This window comes from Ranitomeya imitator, chromosome 4, assembly GCF_032444005.1.
Source record: "Ranitomeya imitator isolate aRanImi1 chromosome 4, aRanImi1.pri, whole genome shotgun sequence".
Taxonomy (NCBI): Eukaryota; Metazoa; Chordata; class Amphibia; order Anura; family Dendrobatidae; genus Ranitomeya; species Ranitomeya imitator.
In genome coordinates, this window is record NC_091285.1 from 525,231,249 (window position 1) to 525,250,842 (window position 19,594).

Genomic DNA, 19,594 nt, shown 5'->3' on the forward strand with positions numbered 1-19,594 from the left:
GCGCAGTGCGCCCGCCATCTGTCTCCATCTGCCGGCCGGCAGGAGAACAGCAGTTGGGGCTAAAATTAGGGTTAGGGGTAGGGTTAGGGTTAAGGGTAGGGTTAGGGCTAGGGTTAGGGTTAGGGGTAGGGTTAGGGTTAGGGCTAGGGTTAGGGCTAGGGTTAGGGCTAGGGTTGGGGCTAAATTTAGGGTTAGGGTTGGGGCTAAATTTAGGGTTAGGGTTGGGGCTAAATTTAGGGTTAGGCTTCTTTCACACTTACGTCGGTACGGGGCCGTCGCAATGTGTCGGCCCGACATACCGACGCACGTTGTGAAAATTGTGCACAACGTGGGCAGCAGCTGTAGTTTTTCAACGCATCCGCTGCCCAATCTATGTCCTGGGGAGGAGGGGGCGGAGTTACGGCCACGCATGCGCGGTCAGAAATGGCAGATGCGACGTACAAAAAAACGTTTCATTGAACTTTTTTTGTGCCGACGGTCCGCCAAAACACAACTGATCCAGTGCACGACGGACGCGACGTGTGGCCATCCGTCACGATCCGTCGGCAATACAAGTCTATGGGCAAAAAATGCATCCTGCGGGCACATTTGCAGGATCCGTTTCTTGTCCAAAACGACGGATTGCGACGGAATGCCAAACGACGCAAGTGTGAAAGTAGCCTTAGGGCTAGGGTTAGGGTTGGGGCTAAAGTTAGGGCTAGGGTTGGGGCTAAAGTTAGGGTTAGAGCTGGGATTAGGGTTAGGGTTTGGATTACGGTTGGTATTAGGGTTAGGGTTGGCATTAGGGTTACGCTTGGGATTAGGGTTAGGTTTGGGATTAGGGTTAAGGTTAGGGTTGTGATTAGGGGTGTATTGGGATTAGGGTTAGGTTTGAGGTTAGGGTTGAGATTAGGATTAGGGGTGTGTTGGATTTAGGGTTTTGATTAGGGTTATGGTTAGGGTTGACATTAGGGTTGTTTTGGGGTAAGGGTTGTGATTATGGTTAGGGTTAGTGATTAGGATTATGGATCAGGTTGGGATTAGGGTTAGGGGTGTGTTGGGGTTAGGGTTGGAGCTAGAATTGGGGGGTTTCCACTGTTTAGGTACATCAGGGGGTCTCCAAACACGACAGCCAATTTTGCGCTCAAAAAGTCAAATGGTGCTCCCTTCCTTCTGAGCTCTGCCAAACAGTGGGTTACCCCCACATATGGGGCATCAGCGTACTCGGGATAAATTGGACAACAACTTCTCAGGTCCAATTTCTCTTGTTACCCTTGTGAAAATAAAAACTTGGGGGCTACAATATCTTTTTTGTGAAAAAAAATTTTTTTTTATTTTCACGACTCTGCATTCTAAACTTCTATGAAGCACTTGGGCATTCAAAGTTCTCACCACACATGTAGATAAGTTCCTTGGGGGGTCTAGTTTCCAAAATGGGGTCACTTGTGGGGGGTTACTACAGTTTAGGTACATCAGGGGCTCTGCAATCGCAACATAATGCCCACAGACCATTCTATCAAAGTCTGCATTCCAAAAAGGCGCTCCTTCCCTTCCGAGCTCTGCCGTGCGCCCAAACAGTGGTTTACCCCCACATATGGCGCATCAGCGTACTCGGGATAAATTGGACAACAACTATTGCAGTCCAATTTCTCCTGTTACCCTTGTGAAAATAAAAACTTGGGGGCTACAATATCTTTTTTGTGGAAAAAAAAATATTTTTTATTTTCACGACTCTGCATTCTAAACTTCTGTGAAGCACTTGGGCATTCAAATTTCTCACCACACATCTAGATAAGTTCCTTGGGGGGTCTAGTTTTCAAAATGGGGTCACTTGTGGAGGGTTTCTACTGGTTAGGTACATCAGGGGCTCTGCAAATGCAACATAATACCCGCAGACCATTCTATCAAAGTCTGCATTCCAAAACGGCACTCCTTCCTTCCGAGCTCTGCCGTGCGCCTAAACAGTGGTTTACCCCCACATATGGGGTACCAGCATACTCAGGACAAATTGGACAACAATTTTTGGGGTCCAATTTCTCCTGTTACCCTTGTGAAAATAAAAACTTGGGGGCTAAAAAATCTTTTTTGTGGAAAAAAAAAATATTTTTTATTTTCACGGCTCTGCATTATAAACTTCTGTGAAGCACTTGGGCATTGAAGGTTCTCACCACACATCTAGATAAGTTCCATGGGGGGTCTAGTTTCCAAAATGGGGTCACTTGTGGGGGATTTCTACTGTTTAGGTACACCAGGGGCACTCCAAACGCGACATGGCGTCCGATCTCAATTCCAGCCAATTCTACATTGAAAAAGTAAAACGGCACTCTTTCTCTTCTAAGCTCTGCGGTGCGCCCAAACAGTGGTTTACCCCCACATATTGGGTATCGACGTACTCAGGAGAAATTGCACAACAACTTTAGTGGTCTAATTTCTCCTGTTACCCTTGTGAAAATAAAAATTTGTGGGCAAAAAGATCATTTTTGTAGAAAAAATGCAATTTTTTTTTCACGGCTCTACGTTATAAACTTCTGTGAAGCACATGGGGGTTCAAAGTGCTCGCCACACATCTAGATAAGTTCCTTAAGGGGTCTAGTTTCCAAAATGGTGTCACTTGTGGGGGGTTTCCACTGTTTAGGCACATCAGGGGCTCTCCAAACGCGACATGGCGTCCAATCTCAATTCCAGCCAATTCTACATTGAAAAAGTAAAACGGCGCTCCTTCACTTCCAAGCTCTGCGGTGCGCCCACACAGTGGTTTACCCTCACATATGGGGTATCGACGTATTCAGGAGAAATCGCACAACAACTTTTGTGGTCTAATTTCTCCTGTTACCCTTGTGAACATAAGAATTTGTGGGCGAAAAGATCATTTTTGTGTAAACAAAAGCGATTTTTTATTTTCACGGCTCTACCTTATAAACTTCTGTGAAGCACTTGGGGGTTCAAAGTGCTCACCACACATCTAGATAAGTTCCTTAAGGGGTCTAGTTTCCAAAGTGGTGTCACTTGTGGGGAGTTTCCACTGTTTAGGCACATCAGGGGCTCTCTAAACGTGACATGGCGTCCGATCTCAATTCCAGCCAATTCTGCATTGAAAAAGTCAAACGGCGCTCCTTCACTTCTAAGTTCTGCGGTGCGCCCAAAAAGTGGTTTACCCCCACATATGGGGTATTGGCGTATTCAGGAGAAATTGCATAACAAAATTTATGGTTACATTTCTGTTTTTACACTTGTGAAAATAAAAAAAATGGTTCTGAATTAAGATGTTTGCAAAAAAAAGTTAAATGTTCATTTTTTCCTTCCACATTGTCTCAGTTCCTGTGAAGCACATAAAGGGTTAATAAACTTCTTGAATGTGGTTTTGAGAACCTTGAGGGGTGTAGTTTTTAGAATGGTGTCACACTTCATTATTTTCTATCATATAGACCCCTCAAAATGACTTCAAATGTGATGTGGTCCCTAAAAAAAAATGGTGTTGTAAAAATGAGAAATTGCTGGTCAACTTTTAACCCTTATAACTCCCTAACAAAAAAAAATTTTTATTTCCAAAATTGTGCTGATGTAAAGTAGACATGTGGAAAATGTTATTTATTAACTATTTTTCGTGACATATCTCTCTGATTTAAGGGCATAAAAATACAAAGTTTGAAAATTGCAAAATTTTAAACATTTTCGCCATATTTCTGTTTTTTTCATAAATAATCGCAAGTAATATCGAAGAAATGTTACCACTAACATGAAGTACAATATGTCACGAAAAAATAATCTCAGAATCAGCGGGATCCGTTGAAGCGTTCCAGAGTTATAACCTCATAAAGTGACAGTGGTCAGAATTGCAAAAATTGGCCTGGTCATTAAGTACCAAATTGGCTCTGTCACTAAGGGGTTAATTGCCTCACATAATGCCTTCATTGCGGAAGAATAGGTGTCTACAGTAATTGTGTTGTGTGTTATGAATTCTATTAAAAAAACACCTTCTGTATCCCAAAAAACAGTTTAAACGATCTTTCCAGCTGACTGCTGGACCCAAAATGTTTTGGGAGTTGGCAACCCCTTGTGATTCCATTGCATGGACTTTTGTTTGGTCTCAGGATCATGGTGGGGACCCATGATTCATCAACCGTAATAATTTGAGAATAGAAGTCTCGGACTTTATAAAAAAAAAAAACCTTGCTCAAGTGCGCCCCCCGCATCCTGGCACCCTAGGCACGTGCCCTCAAGTGCCTAGTAGAAAACACGGCCCTGCATGCGAGAGATAAATGTTATTAACCTGTATACCACCTGCATGACGAGAAATCTGAATGCAAAGCACAAGCTGCAGTAGAGTACACATCTGAATAAGCGTTTTGGTGCATGGCCTGCCACCGCATAGGATTGCTGGATGTTTTTGGGATGCTTCTCTGGCCATGTTGCCTCCAACTCCACTTACACGTCCACGGCTCACCAGTATTATGCCCATGTCTCCCTCTGTCCAGTCATGAGTTATTTAGAAGTATGTTTCTTTAACAATATAAAATAATAATAAAAAATAAAAGAACTTTAGAAATGAACGCACAGGTGATGTAGTGTATCGGTGCAATGGAAAGTCCCTAGGTCTTTACTGCACTTTACGTCACCATGTGGGGGACCCCGCGTTTTGGGAGTGGAGTCCCCCCTCAGGTAAGTGTGTGCCCCCAGCCTGGTGAGCAGGAAGCAGCCCGCACATGTGCACACAGCCCGACACCTCCGAGAGTGACAGGCAGAGGGTGTGCGAGGAGTAGAGGGCAGAGCCGCCGATCTCAGCCTGCCTTCTCCGGCATTCCTCTCAGCTCACTGCCTCTGTTATTACAAGGAGCCTGTGCTGGAGCCCGGCCGGAGCCATGGGCTAGAGGAGGCACCCTGCCTGCCGAGCGTGGCTGTGCCAGTCCTCCGGAGCCCTGCAGAGCATGGAGCCACCCTGACACTGCCCTGACCACTCCTGGGACCGGCCACCCCTCTGTACTCCTCCATTACAGCTGGTTTAACCCCTGCACCACCACCAGGCAGGAGGATGCTTCCTAGCTGCAGGTAAGAGCATGTTAATGTCCCACCACCAACTTCATTGTCACGGTGTGCAACAATGTATCAGCCTGCTCTGTACATGTCATGCAATACTATTATATATAATACTAATATCAGAATGTGCAATGCCCTGGAAATCACGGTGCAGCCAATACATGTTAGTAATGTATTCTGCTCCTTCACCCCAGAGGCATGCACCTGGGACAGCAGTACATGGGTGTGCTGAGCTCATGGTGAGCCTGACAGTGGAGGTTCTGCATGTTATGGAAGATATTGTGTATTACTTTATCTAGCCTGATAAAAGGTGTGTTGTAGTTTGTTTGCATAATTTACATATTCCAGTCACTTCATATACAAAAATATGACATCCGTCTACCTGTCTTACATGATGCCATGAATGCTGGCATTGCTGGTACCTGCTGTCAGATTGGGCACCATACTTCTTACATGGGAGCGCGCTGTACAGCATGTTTCCTGCTAGGTTCACATTTATACATCTGCAGACTTATGCGTTGGACGTATACATTAAAACGTATGGAAAAGTCCGCCATGCATCAGCCTCCAAATTTAAACACATACAGGTACATTTAATTCATATCGTACATCCATCCTTATACGTTTTCTACTCAAATAGAATCATTTTTTCCATCTAGTTTTACTGGTTCCAACAGACCCATCCCACTCCATTTTGGCATCAACTCTGTGAGGAGGTGTCCAAAGGAATAAACCTTTTTTCACCCCACTAAATTCATTAAAAACACGTTACCTTTTGGTCAATTATGTTTTTCCCCACAAATCAGCATGATCCAGGCAAAACATAGTGAAAAGAACATTTTTTACACTACGTGTTGCCCTTTATGGTTTATGGGTGCACCTCCATATACATCTGAATACCATTTTTTTTTTGCAATTCAGACATGTACATCCAGCAGAATGCGCTGTGTACATGTGAGCCTAGCCTAAAGAAGTCACTTTTTGGCCAAGGAGGATAAAACGTGTCAAAAACCGCAGTCTGTTTTACTCTGCTTTGCAGTGTATTTTTGCCATGCTGTTTTTACAGGTAAAAGATATTTACTTTGAGCCTTTTTTAGCAAAAGAGCTTCTAATGGTGAATTTTATGTTGGCGCCTTTTCCGTTATTAACTTGCATCTTTTTTTTTTTGCTATCTTTGCTTGGCTTCTTTTTTTTGAGGCGGGCTGCAAGACGTGGTTAACTGCCTCTTGGAGTTCTTCTCAAGTAGACACAGCCAAAAATGATGTCCTACAGAGCATACGCTGTCTCCATCTGCGTCATTACAGCCATTGGCTCCGTATATGCCCGAATCCTAATTTCAGATGTAAGCCATATCCCCTTCATGCGAATGACGTGGCACTTCACATCTTTATGGGACTGCCATGGACAGCTCAGCACGGTCCTCTGCACTCTCGGTCAGTCCCACAGAGAATAAATGAAGAGTCGATTGAGCATGTTCTTTGACGTTCCATTTCAGTGGGTGACAAAAGTCTCCCTTTCTGACGGTCAGTGGGGGTCTCAGCAGTAGGACCCCTATCAACCTAGAAGTTATTACCAATCCTGTCGAGCAAGTGCTGAGATTCTCATTAAATTTTCTAAATATAAATCATAAAAAGCAGCTTTGCAAAACCTCTGTAGCATGAATATCTCTGGAAAGTTGCACATGTGACTCTTGTGTATAGCTAAGGATTGCAAATATTGCACTATAAAAAGTACTGTAGTTAAAGATGGTAAAAAAGTAACGTATATCCATCGCGTAATGTGCAGCTGTAGTGCCAAAATGTAACAGTAAGTATCATTTCCTCATACTCACATGGAAGCCTACTGTATCGTCATTGGAAAATCACTGGCAGAGGAGAGGTTAATCAGCTGGATTTGCTATTGGTCAGGCACATGTTTTGTAATAATACTTTCATTTACCGAGGTTGGACATGGAAAATCAGGAATGAATGAATCAAGTGACAGCTGCACGTCTCTGTACTAGATGCCATGTGCATTATTCAGGGATTTACGGAGATTACCTGGGTATAGGGTGTCATTACGAGGTGGCTGCTGTGCCAAGAGCAACGAGCTATTAGTCACCGTGGCTATTAGTCTGACCAACATCAACAAGCGGGAGGAATGAGGCCTGTGGGTTATAATGGAAACCAAGAACGCTCATATATCGTTATTCAGGAGCTGTCTTGTTACTTGGCACTGTCAGATTTTAAGTTTTATTAGCAACTGTAAATTCTTATATAATGGAGCACCTAATACATTTAGGTTGGGTGCAATGTCATGAAAAGTCTTTAAGTCTGTGGGGTTTTTAATAGATTTATCGTCTGTAAATGTCTGATGTGTTGGTTTTTTTATGTTGATAAATATAATAGTTTAATAATTTCAACATCATCTCGTTCTGTTATACAGATGCTGCTGTATGTTTGTAGATCATGAGATGATGAGCACTATAGTTCTGGACTGTGTGAGGTTTCTAGATGCCATGGTTAGACCTTCATGGCACCAACCTCTAAGCATCAGTCCACTGTCCTACCAATCCAATGCTATGCAAAAAAAGGGTCCATGTGGCCTGATGACTTGTGTGGATAAGATAAGCTTGTGAATATGATAGACCTCTTTTTTGACTTGTCTGGCAGGTTATGCTCTTGCTGTCAATTTTTTAAAAAGTCCGCGCACTTGTAACCTATGGCTCAGATTCATCAAGACCTGTGATTTTCTCGCCAGTATTGATAAGGTTGTGTGTAGGACTTAGACACTCATGATGTGCCTGATGAGAGGCGTTTGCCACGCCACACGTCTTTTTCCAGTAAGATGAATTGGAGCCTTTGCTAGTGCACATGGGCAATTTTCCACATGGACCCGACTAGTGCATGTAATTAGCAGGTAGCCCCAGCATCCGTCCGTCATGTGGATGAGCACACATTTACACACACAGCCATCTATATCCACAATTTGCAGCAATGAGTAGTCTGATAAGTTCAGCGCTCATCTGAATTTAGACAATTTTTGCTTTTTGCCTCGACCTTGCAGTGTTTTCATATCCCACAGGAGGGAGCATCATAGCACTGTTCTAACACATTAGTAGTGATTTCCCTTTGCACATTTTAGAAACGTTTTAAAAGACTGTAAGGAAGCTAACCTTTTCATATAACTTAATTTAGAATAAAAATTGTCAATAAACAATACATTTAGAGCATAAAAAGAGCTGCAAAATTGACAGTCTACTTTAAGTTAGCTATTAAATACCAATCGTTGACCTAATCATGGTGCCCTCCTATTTAGTTCCTTCAGATAACTTTAAAGGGTAATTATAATTTGAATATGATTTTTCATATTTGTCAGGCAGTTTAATGTCTTGGAAATTGGTGAGTTCTGGATCCTGAAAGCCACGCTGATCACTCAACAGACCTCCAGAAGTGGACATCTTAGCAGACAGGAGCAGAGTTCCTGTCTGAGCGCGCACACAGACTGGAGTATGGATTCAATAGAAAACACAGGCTACGTAGCACATCCTTTCTTTTGAATTCCTTCCCTGTTATGGACGTGCGCTCCTGTCTGCTAAGCAGCGCACTTCTGGGAGTCTGTTGTGTGATCAGTGAGGGGGTCTCAGGACCTGGAGCCCTACTGATCTGCAGATAATTAAAATGCCTGCCAAATATGAAAAATGATATTCAAAATTTAGTTACTCTTTAATTAGCGTTGGACAGATCATTTGCAGGACTCCGGTCCATCGGCTAGGTTAGCAGTCAATGGATGGGAGCTCTGTGAATCTCTTTCAAGAACCCCAGGGTGGCTTTTGATTAGCCAGTCGGGAGAAATGTCATCATTGTTGCGTTATACACAGGTGACATCATGTCAGCCAGGCTACTCAAAAGCCACATCAATGATCCCAGAAAATAAGAGATTCACAGACTTATCATCCAGTAGTCACAGCGGACTGATATGGCCGATGGACCTGAGTCCCGCGAATTGACCTGCCCAACTCTATCTTTAAATAGATAGACTGATTCAGCAATAAATATAATTGAATATTTGTACAGCTCCATATCAGTAGTTAGTGGCAGTGGGACCAGAGCGCGTCCTGTTATCTGCGGCATCCTCTGTGCCTTTTCTGATTAGTAGGCCCTCTTGACTTCCTTTGTGTGTTGCAGTGAAGCGTAATGACGTCATGGGACCTACAAGTCATAAGACGCGCTGGAGATGCATCAAGTAGTAGGCGCTTCACTGTGCTCTGGTCCAATGGACACTGATGCCAAATATCTTTTTGTTGAACTAAACATAATATTTTCAAACATTCATGTTGCTATATTTGACTCTGTTTCCAAATAATGTAGTAGATAATTTAGTAATTTAGTAGATCTCAGTACACAGCAACATCAAATATTTTTTTTTTATAATTTAGTACAATTTTGTGATGTGTTTCTGTGTCCGTATTTGTATAAATGGTGTTTTATATTGTGTCCAGTGTTCTCGTACTCCAAGACAAAGCATCAGGACCCAGGGGCAGACTTGACAAAAATTCTGCAGTTCACCTGTAATCCGCTTCTCACAATTAGCTCATGGACACAACAACAACAACACGTGTGTGGAGATTGTACATTGGCAAACATTGTCCCTCCACAGTCATGGCCGAAAGTTTTGGCACCCTCAAAATTATTCCAGAAAATAAAGTATTTCTCCCGGAAAACCATTTCAATTAAACATCTTTTGTTATGCACATATTTAGTTCCTTTTGTGTGTACTCGACAATACAAAAAAAACAGAGGAAAAGCAAATTGGACATAATTTCACACAAAACCCCAAAGATAAGCAGTACAAAATTGTTGGCACCCTCAACTTAATATTTGGTTGCACACCCCTTGGAAAAAAATAACTGCAATCAATTGTTTGCATTCTATAACTATTAACAAGCTTCTTACAACTCTCAACTGGAAATTTGGACCACTTTTCTTTTGCAAACTGCTCCAGGTCTCTGATATTTGAAGGGTGCCTTCTTCCAACAACAATTGTAAGATCTCTCCACAGGTGTTCAATGGGATTTAAATCTGGACTAATTGCTGGCCACTTCAGAAGTCTCCAGTGCTTTGTTTCAATCCATTTCTGGGTGCTTCTTGAAGTACCTTTGATGTCATTGACATTGCGACCAAAAATTCTTTGGTAATCTTCAGGTTTCATGATGCCTTGCACACAGTCAAGGCAACCAGTGCCAGAAGCGGCAAAACAACCCCAAAACAACTTTGACCCTCTGCCATATTAGACTGTAAGTACTGTGTTCTTTTCTTTGTAGGCTTTATTCCGTTTTCGATAAACAGTATGTTTTGTTATACCCTTATTTATTTCCTTTGTGTTAATTGGAACAACATAATAAAACTGAAAAAAGGGCAAATTGGACATAATCTCACACAAAACCCCAAAAATGGGATGGACAAAATTGTTGGCACTTTTCCAAAATTGTGGATAAACAACTTTGTTTCCAGCATTCCAGATACTAATTCAAACTCACTGGTCGCAGGTAACAGGCATATTCAATATGAAATTTACACCTGAAACCAGATAAAAAGGGGAAAAAAATCACTCAATCTTTGTATTGTGCGTCTGTGTGTGTCACACTAAGCATGGAAACAGAAAGAGAAGAAGAGAACTGTCTGAGGACTTCAACAGTCTCAAAGTTACAAGTCCATCTCCAGAATTCTTTATGTTCCTTTGTCCACAGTGCACAACATAATCATGGTACTCTACAGTATCTAATCTCCCTGGATGTGACCGGTAGAGAAAAATTTCTGAAATATTCCAACACAGGATAGTCCGGATGGTGGGTAAGCAGCCCCAATCAAATTCCAAAGAAATCAAGGTGTCCTGCAGGCTCAGCGTGCTTCAGTGTCACTGTGAACTATCCTTCAAAATTTGAATTAAAGGGCCACTGTCACCCCCTCCAGCCGTTATAAACTAAAAGAGCCACCTTGTGCAGCAGTAATGCTGCATTCTAACAAGGTGGCTCTTTTAGTTTTTGGTGCATGTATTCCGCAAATAAAGCATTTTATTACTCCTCCAAAATACCGGTCTTTATCCAGGGAGGCAGGTCCTCACCCCCCTGCTGGAAACGCCATACTGCCGTCACTCAAATATTCAGGGGCTCCGGGCGCCGCCCCCTCCGCGCTGTTTTCGCCTGAAATCCGGCACCTGCGCTGTGTACTACTGTGTGGGGCAGGCGCAAAGAGCTCTGGCCGTTTGACGTCACAGCCAGGCTTGCAGACTGCGCCTGTGCAGCTGCCCTGCCTATGAATCCCAGCCCCGCACTGTGCATAATGCATAACACACTGCGGGGCTGGGATTCCCAAGGTGGGTGGCCGCACTGTCCGCACACGCGCAATCTGCAAGCCTGGCTGTGACGTCAGACGGCCAGAGCTCTTTGCTCTATGTCCAATTTTCCTTTCTTTCTGTTTTTTTTTTGTGTCGTTCTAAATGAAATAAACGTGTATAACAACACGTGTAATTGCAATGATTTTCTGTAACAATTTCAAGTGTGCCAACACTTTCGGCCATGAATGTAGATTGTTACAATGGGGCCAATTCGTGAAGGTTATCCTTGCGTATAACACCTTAAGAAGTTGCAGAATGTCTGCGCCACTCAAGTATGCAATAGCAATCTGCTGTTTATTGCATTTTTGTATGCATTTCCCTTTTTTTTTTATACATTTTCATCTGCAGATTTGATGCAGCAATTCTTATGCCCTTGTTAGCACAGAAACTATTTAATTCTGGACTTAAAAACACAGTTGGCATTTTGTATTTATTTATTAAACTTTTCCATAGGAGTGGATGAGTGAAAAAAAATGCACAAAAACGCACAGTTCCACAGCGTCTTTAAATCAACTATAAAGTGGAGAATTTCCACAAGGAAAAAAAATGTTTACCCAACATGTGAGCATGCCCTCACAGCATTGTTGTCATTACAATGGTTTCGGCCTAAATGCTATACTAGATATTTTATGAAATGACCTTTCTTACCTGGATTACCTACTTTCAACTCTACTCAGCCTAAACTGATTGTTGGATGTCAAGAGGAAGCTTTCACAATGAGTTCTTTCCATCATCTTCATGCTGATGGATCCATTCACATCTTGGGTCAATAGATGCATGTCATATCTTGTACCTCCAGGTGCTTATATTGTCTGCTGAGCAACATGTGTTTTCAATTGAAGGAAATGAGCTTTTTATGTAGTGTAAACATTCTGCTATAAATTTAGGTCATTTTGCTGACATAAAATCTTGCTTCCAGTGGTGGGCTCTTAATTGGCTCTGTTGTACAAGGTCTTATCTCCTAGGGCTAATTTAGTCCTTTATTCCCTTCTATTGTAAGGACACAATCCTTCAGGGGCCTAATGATGACTAATGGCAGTGACATGTGGTAAAGGGTTACATCTGGACTAATGATGCAGAACGTGAAAAGTACAAATTAATTAGTAATTATTACTAAGGGGCACTTGCATAGTCCTTTTTGTTTTTCCATGCCCTCTCATTTAATGTTATTATATCCAACAAGATTTTCTGCAAGTATATACATAGGATTTTCTGGACCTTTAGCAGTATCCATAGTCTTGGGAATAGATAACAATAGATATTTTGAGCACAGAATATTTACTATACCTCTCTGTGGCACCAGACATGATATAAAGATAATATAATGTTTGTTTTATTTTTCTGTAATTTTGTCTTTTACCCCATCTAATTAGGTCATTGTGCAGTCTGTAAAGTCCTCCCAGTATCCTTCAAAGATTTTCTTACAAGTTTTCACACACAGTTGAACAATTTAGAGATGTACCCTTTCTCCACTGTTTTCTGATCACCATGGTATATAAGTTACACTCTCCCTATTATAGCCTTGGTTACAATACCTTCTCATGTTATCTTTTTCTTTAAAAAAATATTAAAAAAATAGTAATCTTGCCGATATCGATAGGTTTGACCGAGACTATAATGTGTATGGCAATTTCACATGATTTGGAGGTGGAAATGGGCGCTTTTAACTGTTGGGCGTTTGTGCGTTTGCACCAAGGATATGTCTGTCCTTGGATGATCGTGGGAGGTGTTTATTGGGCAAATCAGATTACGGACTGTCGATTGCTTTGTTCTCACGGAGTCACCGGCAGGGATCTCTATCGGTAGCGTTCTCATTGAGAACACATGAGCTCTCCTTTGCGTGATGGCTCAGATGACTACCAGATGAACCTTTGGCTAAAGCATCATTTAATATGTATAGCCGACTTTAGTGATGTGCACTAAAGACACTTGTGTTCTTGAAGCCATGAAGTGTTCACACCCTTCATGGCTATTTGAAAGTGCAGTTGATTGAGACAGTATTTATTGGTTATTTTCCATGGTTGGGGGCAATACAGCATGACTCCACTGAATTATATTGTTCTAACACATGCATTTTTTCCTAATTGGAAACATGTAACTTCCAACCTAAACATGCAGATATGAATCTTCCATGTAGCCCTAGCCCTAGGCAGTGACAGGAAGTAGTTTGTTGGCATCGTGTCTGGGAGGATAATAGGTTTTTCACACCCCTCTGGTCCATGTAGCAGATGATAAATGAATGCTACACTTTTATGTTCTGTATTTTTTGTGCTAGGATTGATGCACCCCAGTCTATTAAGGTAGTGCAGCGTGTGTCTTATTCTTCATCATGGCCAAACCTTTTAAGGAACACGATGCCTTTTTCTATACCACTCCAGGTTTCACATGGTATTGTTTCCTTACACTCTTCTAAAGTGTGTTTCTTGAGAGCTTTAGGCCTCTTGTACACTTCTGTTTTTTGCCATCCGTCGCAATCCGTCGTTTTGGTAAAAAAAACGGATTCTGCAAATGTGCCCACAGGATGCGTTTTTTTTTACATAGACTTTTATTGACGACGGATTGCGACGGATGGCCACATGTTGCATCCATCGTGCAACGGATGTGTCGTGTTTTTGCGACCGTCGTGATGAAAAATGTTCAAAGGAACTGCATCCGCTTCCCACGTTGTGCAAAATTTTGCACAACGTCTGTCGGTACGTCGGGCCGACGGTTTGCGACGGCCCCGTACCGACGGAAATGTGAAAGAGGCCTTAGGCCACTTTCACACTAGCGTCGGAATCTCCCAGTCGCAATGCGTCGGGCAGAGATTCCGACACTAGCGTTTGATGCACTGCACAACGGGTGCAGCGGATGCATTTCTCCGGCGCATCCGCTGCCCCATTGTGAGGTGCGGGGAGGTAGGGGTGGAATTCCGGCCACGCATGCGCGGTCGGAAAAAGCGGTCCGTCAGCAGCAAAAAGCGTTACATTTAACGTTTTTTTGCTCCCGGCGGTCCGCTACAACACGGCGCAACCGTCGCACGACGGTTGCAACGTGTGGCAAAGGGTCGCAATGCGTCGCTAATGTTAATCTATGGGGCAAAAACGCATCCTGCAAACAACTTTGCAGGATGCGTTTTTGCCATAAACGACGCATTGCGACGTCTGGCAAAAAACGCTAGTGTGAAAGTAGCCTTAGTAGGAACTGGCCTGTAACTTTGATTAAAGACAAACTGTAAATATGTATTTGCTTTTGACCTGAATGCTGCTATTCCCTGGAATCTGGCACTGGTTTTATTTTGTTCTTGTGCGTATTCAATACTCCTGAAGATGCCCAAGATGCTCATTGTCTTGTTGGAAGACAAAGCTCCGTCTCAGTCTCAGGTCTTTTGCAGACTCCAACAGGTTTTTTTCAAGAATGGTCCTGTATTTGGCGCCATCCATCTTCCCATCAATTTTAACCATCTTCCCTGTCCTTGCTGAAGAAAAGCAGGCCCAAACCATGATGCTTCCACCACCATGTTTGACAGTGGGGATGGTGTGTTCAGGGTGATGAGTTGTGTTGCCTTTACGACAAACATATCGTTTGGTGTTGTTGCCAAAAAGTTCGATTTTGGTTTCATCTGACCAGAGGTCCTTATCCACCTGTTTGGTGTGTCTCCCAGGTGGCTTGTTGCAAACTTTAAACAACACTTTTTATGGATATCTTTGAGAAATGGCTTTCTTTTTGCCACTCTTCCATAAAGGCCAGGTTTTGCAGTGTACAACTAATTGTTGTCCTATGGACAGACTGTCTCACCTCAGCTGTAGATCTCTGCAGTTCATCCAGAGTGATCATGGGCCTCTTGGCTGCATCTCTGATCAGTCTTGTCCTTGTTTGAGATGAAAGTTTAGAGGGACGGCCGGGTCTTGGTAGATTTGCAGTGGTATGATACTCCTTCCATTTCAATATGATCGCTTGCACAGTGCTCCTTGGGATGTTTAAAGTTTTCAAAATCATTTTGTATCCAAATCCAGCTTTAAACTTTTCAACAACAGTATCATGGACCTGCCTGTTGTGTTCCTTGGTCTTCATGATGCTCTCTGTGCTTCAAACAGAACCCTGAGACTATCACAGAGCAGGTGCATTTATACGGAAACTTGATTACACACAGGTGTATTATGTTTATCATCATTAGGCATTTAGGACAACATTGGATCATTCAGAGATCCACAATGAACTTCTGGAGTGAGTTTGCTGCACTGAAAGTAAAGGGGCCGAATAATATTGCACGCTCCATTTTTCAGTTTTTGAATTTCCACAAACATTTAAAATAACCAACAAAATTTCATTCAATTTCACAATTGTGTTCCACTTGTTGTTGATTCTTCACCAAAAATTTACATTTGGTATCTTTATGTTTGAAGCATGATATGTGGGAAAGGTTGAAAAGTTCCAGAGGGCCGAATACTTTCGCAAGGTACTGTATATATTGCAGTGCAGTGGAAGTGAATGGAGTATCCCAAGGCAAGGGGACTGCGACAAGTTGCAAAAATTCCAGCATGGTTGGACTTTTTGCAACTTGCTTGCTTGCAGGACCCTTGGGATTGTAGTGCAACCCCATTCACTTCTGTTGGGCTGCGATATTACAATAACACATAGTGATCTTTGTGGTGGCCAAAGTCGCTGTGTAGCCCCAGCTTTAAGTACACAATTGCTTATAAATCTCATTAGAGTTGCATGTAAATGTTACTTGCTGAGCTTAATGTCATAACTGTTGTGCCACAAAATGACTGGACAAAGAGTATCTTATTGAACTATCACTCTTTACAAAGTTATTCAAGGTAAAATGTGCCAAGAAGCAGTAATACTTTTTTATTCCTTTACATTTTTTTAAACTTCTTACTAGTTGTAGATCATTTCTTATTCCATTTGGTCCCTTAGAATTAGGGAAGAGTGAAATGACTGCATAACTTGGATGAGGATCGCAATGCAATGCTCGGACTGGCTGTCGGCTCTCCTGACCCAAGCGTGACAGCATGTATTTCTATGTAGCTGTCACATTTCGGGAGAGCCGACAGCCAGTCTGAGCATTGCGTTTGGATTCTCAACTGAGTTATACTGCCATCTGACTCTTCCCTAAGACCAAGTCTTCCATCTTGCTCATGCCATTGCCATCCCAGTACAATCAGCAGAATGTGCTCTGTGAATGGGTCAAGCACAGGTCACATTTTGACAGTGAATCTTATGAATGGTGCGTGTTTCTTGTGATGGTGCCCTGATGTCATTGACAGGCAATGTGGGCTCCACTACAGCCTTGGTCTATTTCTCATATTATTCCTGCTTGTTAACCCTTAGCGACCGCCGATACGCCTTGTAACGGCGGCCGCTCAGGGTACTTAAACCACAGCGCCGTTCATTAACGGCGCTGTGGAGAAAGTCCATAGCGCCCCCCAGAGGCCGATTTTCTCCGGGGTCTCGGCTGCCGAGGGTAGCCGAGACCCCAGAGAACATGATTCGGGGGTTTTTTAACCCACCCCGCATTTGCGATCGCCGGTAATTAACCGTTTACCGGCGATCGCAAAAAAAAAAAAAGCGATCTCTTTTTAATTTCTCTGTCCTCCGATGTGATCGCACATCGGAGGACAGAGAAAAGGGGTCCCAGGTGGCCCCCCAATACTCACCTAGCTCCCCCGATGCTCCTCGTGTCTCCCGGTGGGCGCCGCCATCTTCAAAATGGCGGGCGCATGCGCAGTGCGCCCGCCGGCCGGCACCGGGTGAATCTTTGGGGTCTCGGCTGCCGTGGGTAGCCGAGACCCCAAAGAGCACGATCGGGGTCGGTATTACCGACCCCTGTTTTGCGATCGCCGGTAATTAACTGTTTACCGGCGACCGCAAAAAAAAAAAAAAAAAAAAAAAGTAAAGTGTAATTCTCTGTCCTCTGATGTGATCGCACATCAGAGGACAGAGAAATAGGGGGATTCGGGGACCCTAGCATACTCACCTAGGTCCCTGGATCCTCTTGCTGCTCCTCCTGGCCGCCGGCAGCAGAACATGGCGGACGCATGCCCAGTGCGCCCGCCATCTGTCTCCATCTGCCGGCCGGCAGGAGAACAGCAGTTGAGGCTAAAATTTGGGTTAGGGGTAGGGGTAGGGTTAGGGTTAGGGTTAGGGGTAGGGTTAGGGGTAGGGTTAGGGGTAGGGTTAGGGGTAGGGTTAGGGGTAGGGTTAGGTTAGGGTTAGGTTAGGGGTAGGGTTAGGGGTAGGGTTAGGTTAGGGGTAGGGTTAGGGGTAGGGTTAGGTTAGGGGTAGGGTTAGGGGTAGGGTTAGGTTAGGGGTAGGGCTAGGGTTAGAGCTAGGGTTGGGGCTAAATTTAGGGTTAGGATTGGGGCTAAATTTAGGGTTAGGGTTGGGGCTAAACTTAGGGTTAGGCTTCTTTCACACTTACGTCGGTACGGGGCCGTCGCAATGCGTCGGCCCGACATACCGACACACGTTGTGAAAATTGTGCACAACGTGGGCAGCAGCTGTAGTTTTTCAACACATCCGCTGCCCAATCTATGTCCTGGGGAGGAGGGGGCGGAGTTACGGCCACGCATGCGCGGTCAGAAATGGCGGATGCGACGTACAAAAAAACGTTTCATTGAACTTTTTTTGTGCCGACGCTCCGCCAAAACACAACTGATCCAGTGCACGACGGATGCGACGTGTGGCCATCCGTCACGATCCGTCGGCAATACAAGTCTATGGGCAAAAAACGCATCCTGCGGGCACATTTGCAGGATCCGTTTCTTGTCCAAAACGACGGATTGCGACGGAATGCCAAACGACGCAAGTGTGAAAGTAGCCCTAGGGCTAGGGTTAGGGTTGGGGCTAAAGTTAGGGCTAGGGTTGGGGCTAAAGTTAGGGTTAGAGCTGGGATTAGGGTTAGGGTTTGGATTAGGGTTGGTATTAGGGTTAGGGTTGGCATTAGGGTTACGCTTGGGATTAGGGTTAGGTTTGGGATTAGGGTTAAGGTTAGGGTTGTGATTAGGGGTGTATTGGGATTAGGGTTAGGTTTGAGGTTAGGGTTGAGATTAGGATTAGGGGTGTGTTGGATTTAGGGTTTTGATTAGGGTTATGGTTAGGGTTGACATTAGGGTTGTTTTGGGGTAAGGGTTGTGATTATGGTTAGGGTTAGTGATTAGGATTATGGATGAGGTTGGGATTAGGGTTAGGGGTGTGTTTGGGTTAGGGTTGGAGCTAGAATTGGGGGGTTTCCACTGTTTAGGTACATCAGGGGGTCTCCAAACACGACAGCCAATTTTGCGCTCAAAAAGTCAAATGGTGCTCCCTCCCTTCTGAGCTCTGCCGTGCGCCCAAACAGTGGGTTACCCCCAAATATGGGGCATCAGCGTACTCGGGATAAATTGGACAACAACTTCTGGGGTCCAATTTCTCTTGTTACCCTTGTGAAAATAAAAACTTGGGGGCTACAAAATCTTTTTTGTGAAAAAAAAAATGTTTTTTATTTTCACGACTCTGCATTCTAAACTTCTGTGAAGCACTTGGGCATTCAAAGTTCTCACCACACATCTAGATAAGTTCCTTGGGGGGTCTAGTTTCCAAAATGGGGTCACTTGTGGGGGGTTACTACAGTTTAGGTACATCAGGGGCTCTGCAATCGCAACATAATGCCCACAGACCATTCTATCAAAGTCTGCATTCCAAAAAGGCGCTCCTTCCCTTCCGAGCTCTGCCGTGCGCCCAAACAGTGGTTTACCCCCACATATGGCGCATCAGCGTACTCGGGATAAATTGGACAACAACTATTGCAGTCCAATTTCTCCTGTTACCCTTGTGAAAATAAAAACTTGGGGGCTACAATATCTTTTTTGTGGAAAAAAAAATATTTTTTATTTTCACGACTCTGCATTCTAAACTTCTGTGAAGCACTTGGGCATTCAAAGTTCTCACCACACATCTAGATAAGTTCCTTGGGGGGTCTAGTTTCCAAAATGGGGTCACTTGTGGAGGGTTTCTACTGGTTAGGTACATCAGGGGCTCTGCAAACGCAACATAATACCCGCAGACCATTCTATCAAAGTCTGCATTCCAAAACGGCGCTCCTTCCTTCCGAGCTCTGCCGTGCGCCCAAACAGTGGTTTACCCCCACATATGGGGTACCAGCATACTCAGGACAAATTGGACAACAACTTTTGGGGTCCAATTTCTCTTGCTACCCTTGTGAAAATAAAAATTTGGTGGC

General features: G+C 43.7%; 1 protein-coding gene across 1 annotated transcript in view; it reads left to right on the forward strand.

The window, feature by feature from the left end:
- Positions 1–4,708: 4,708 nt before the first annotated feature.
- LOC138676645 (ADAMTS-like protein 5) overlaps positions 4,709–19,594 on the forward strand; it is a 95,327-nt gene continuing 80,441 nt past the window's right edge. Inside the window, exon 1 of the mRNA XM_069766146.1 lies at positions 4,709–5,025. Coding sequence (XP_069622247.1) covers positions 5,009–5,025 — 17 coding nt within the window. The 5' untranslated portion in view covers positions 4,709–5,008. The remainder of the gene's footprint in view (positions 5,026–19,594) is intronic.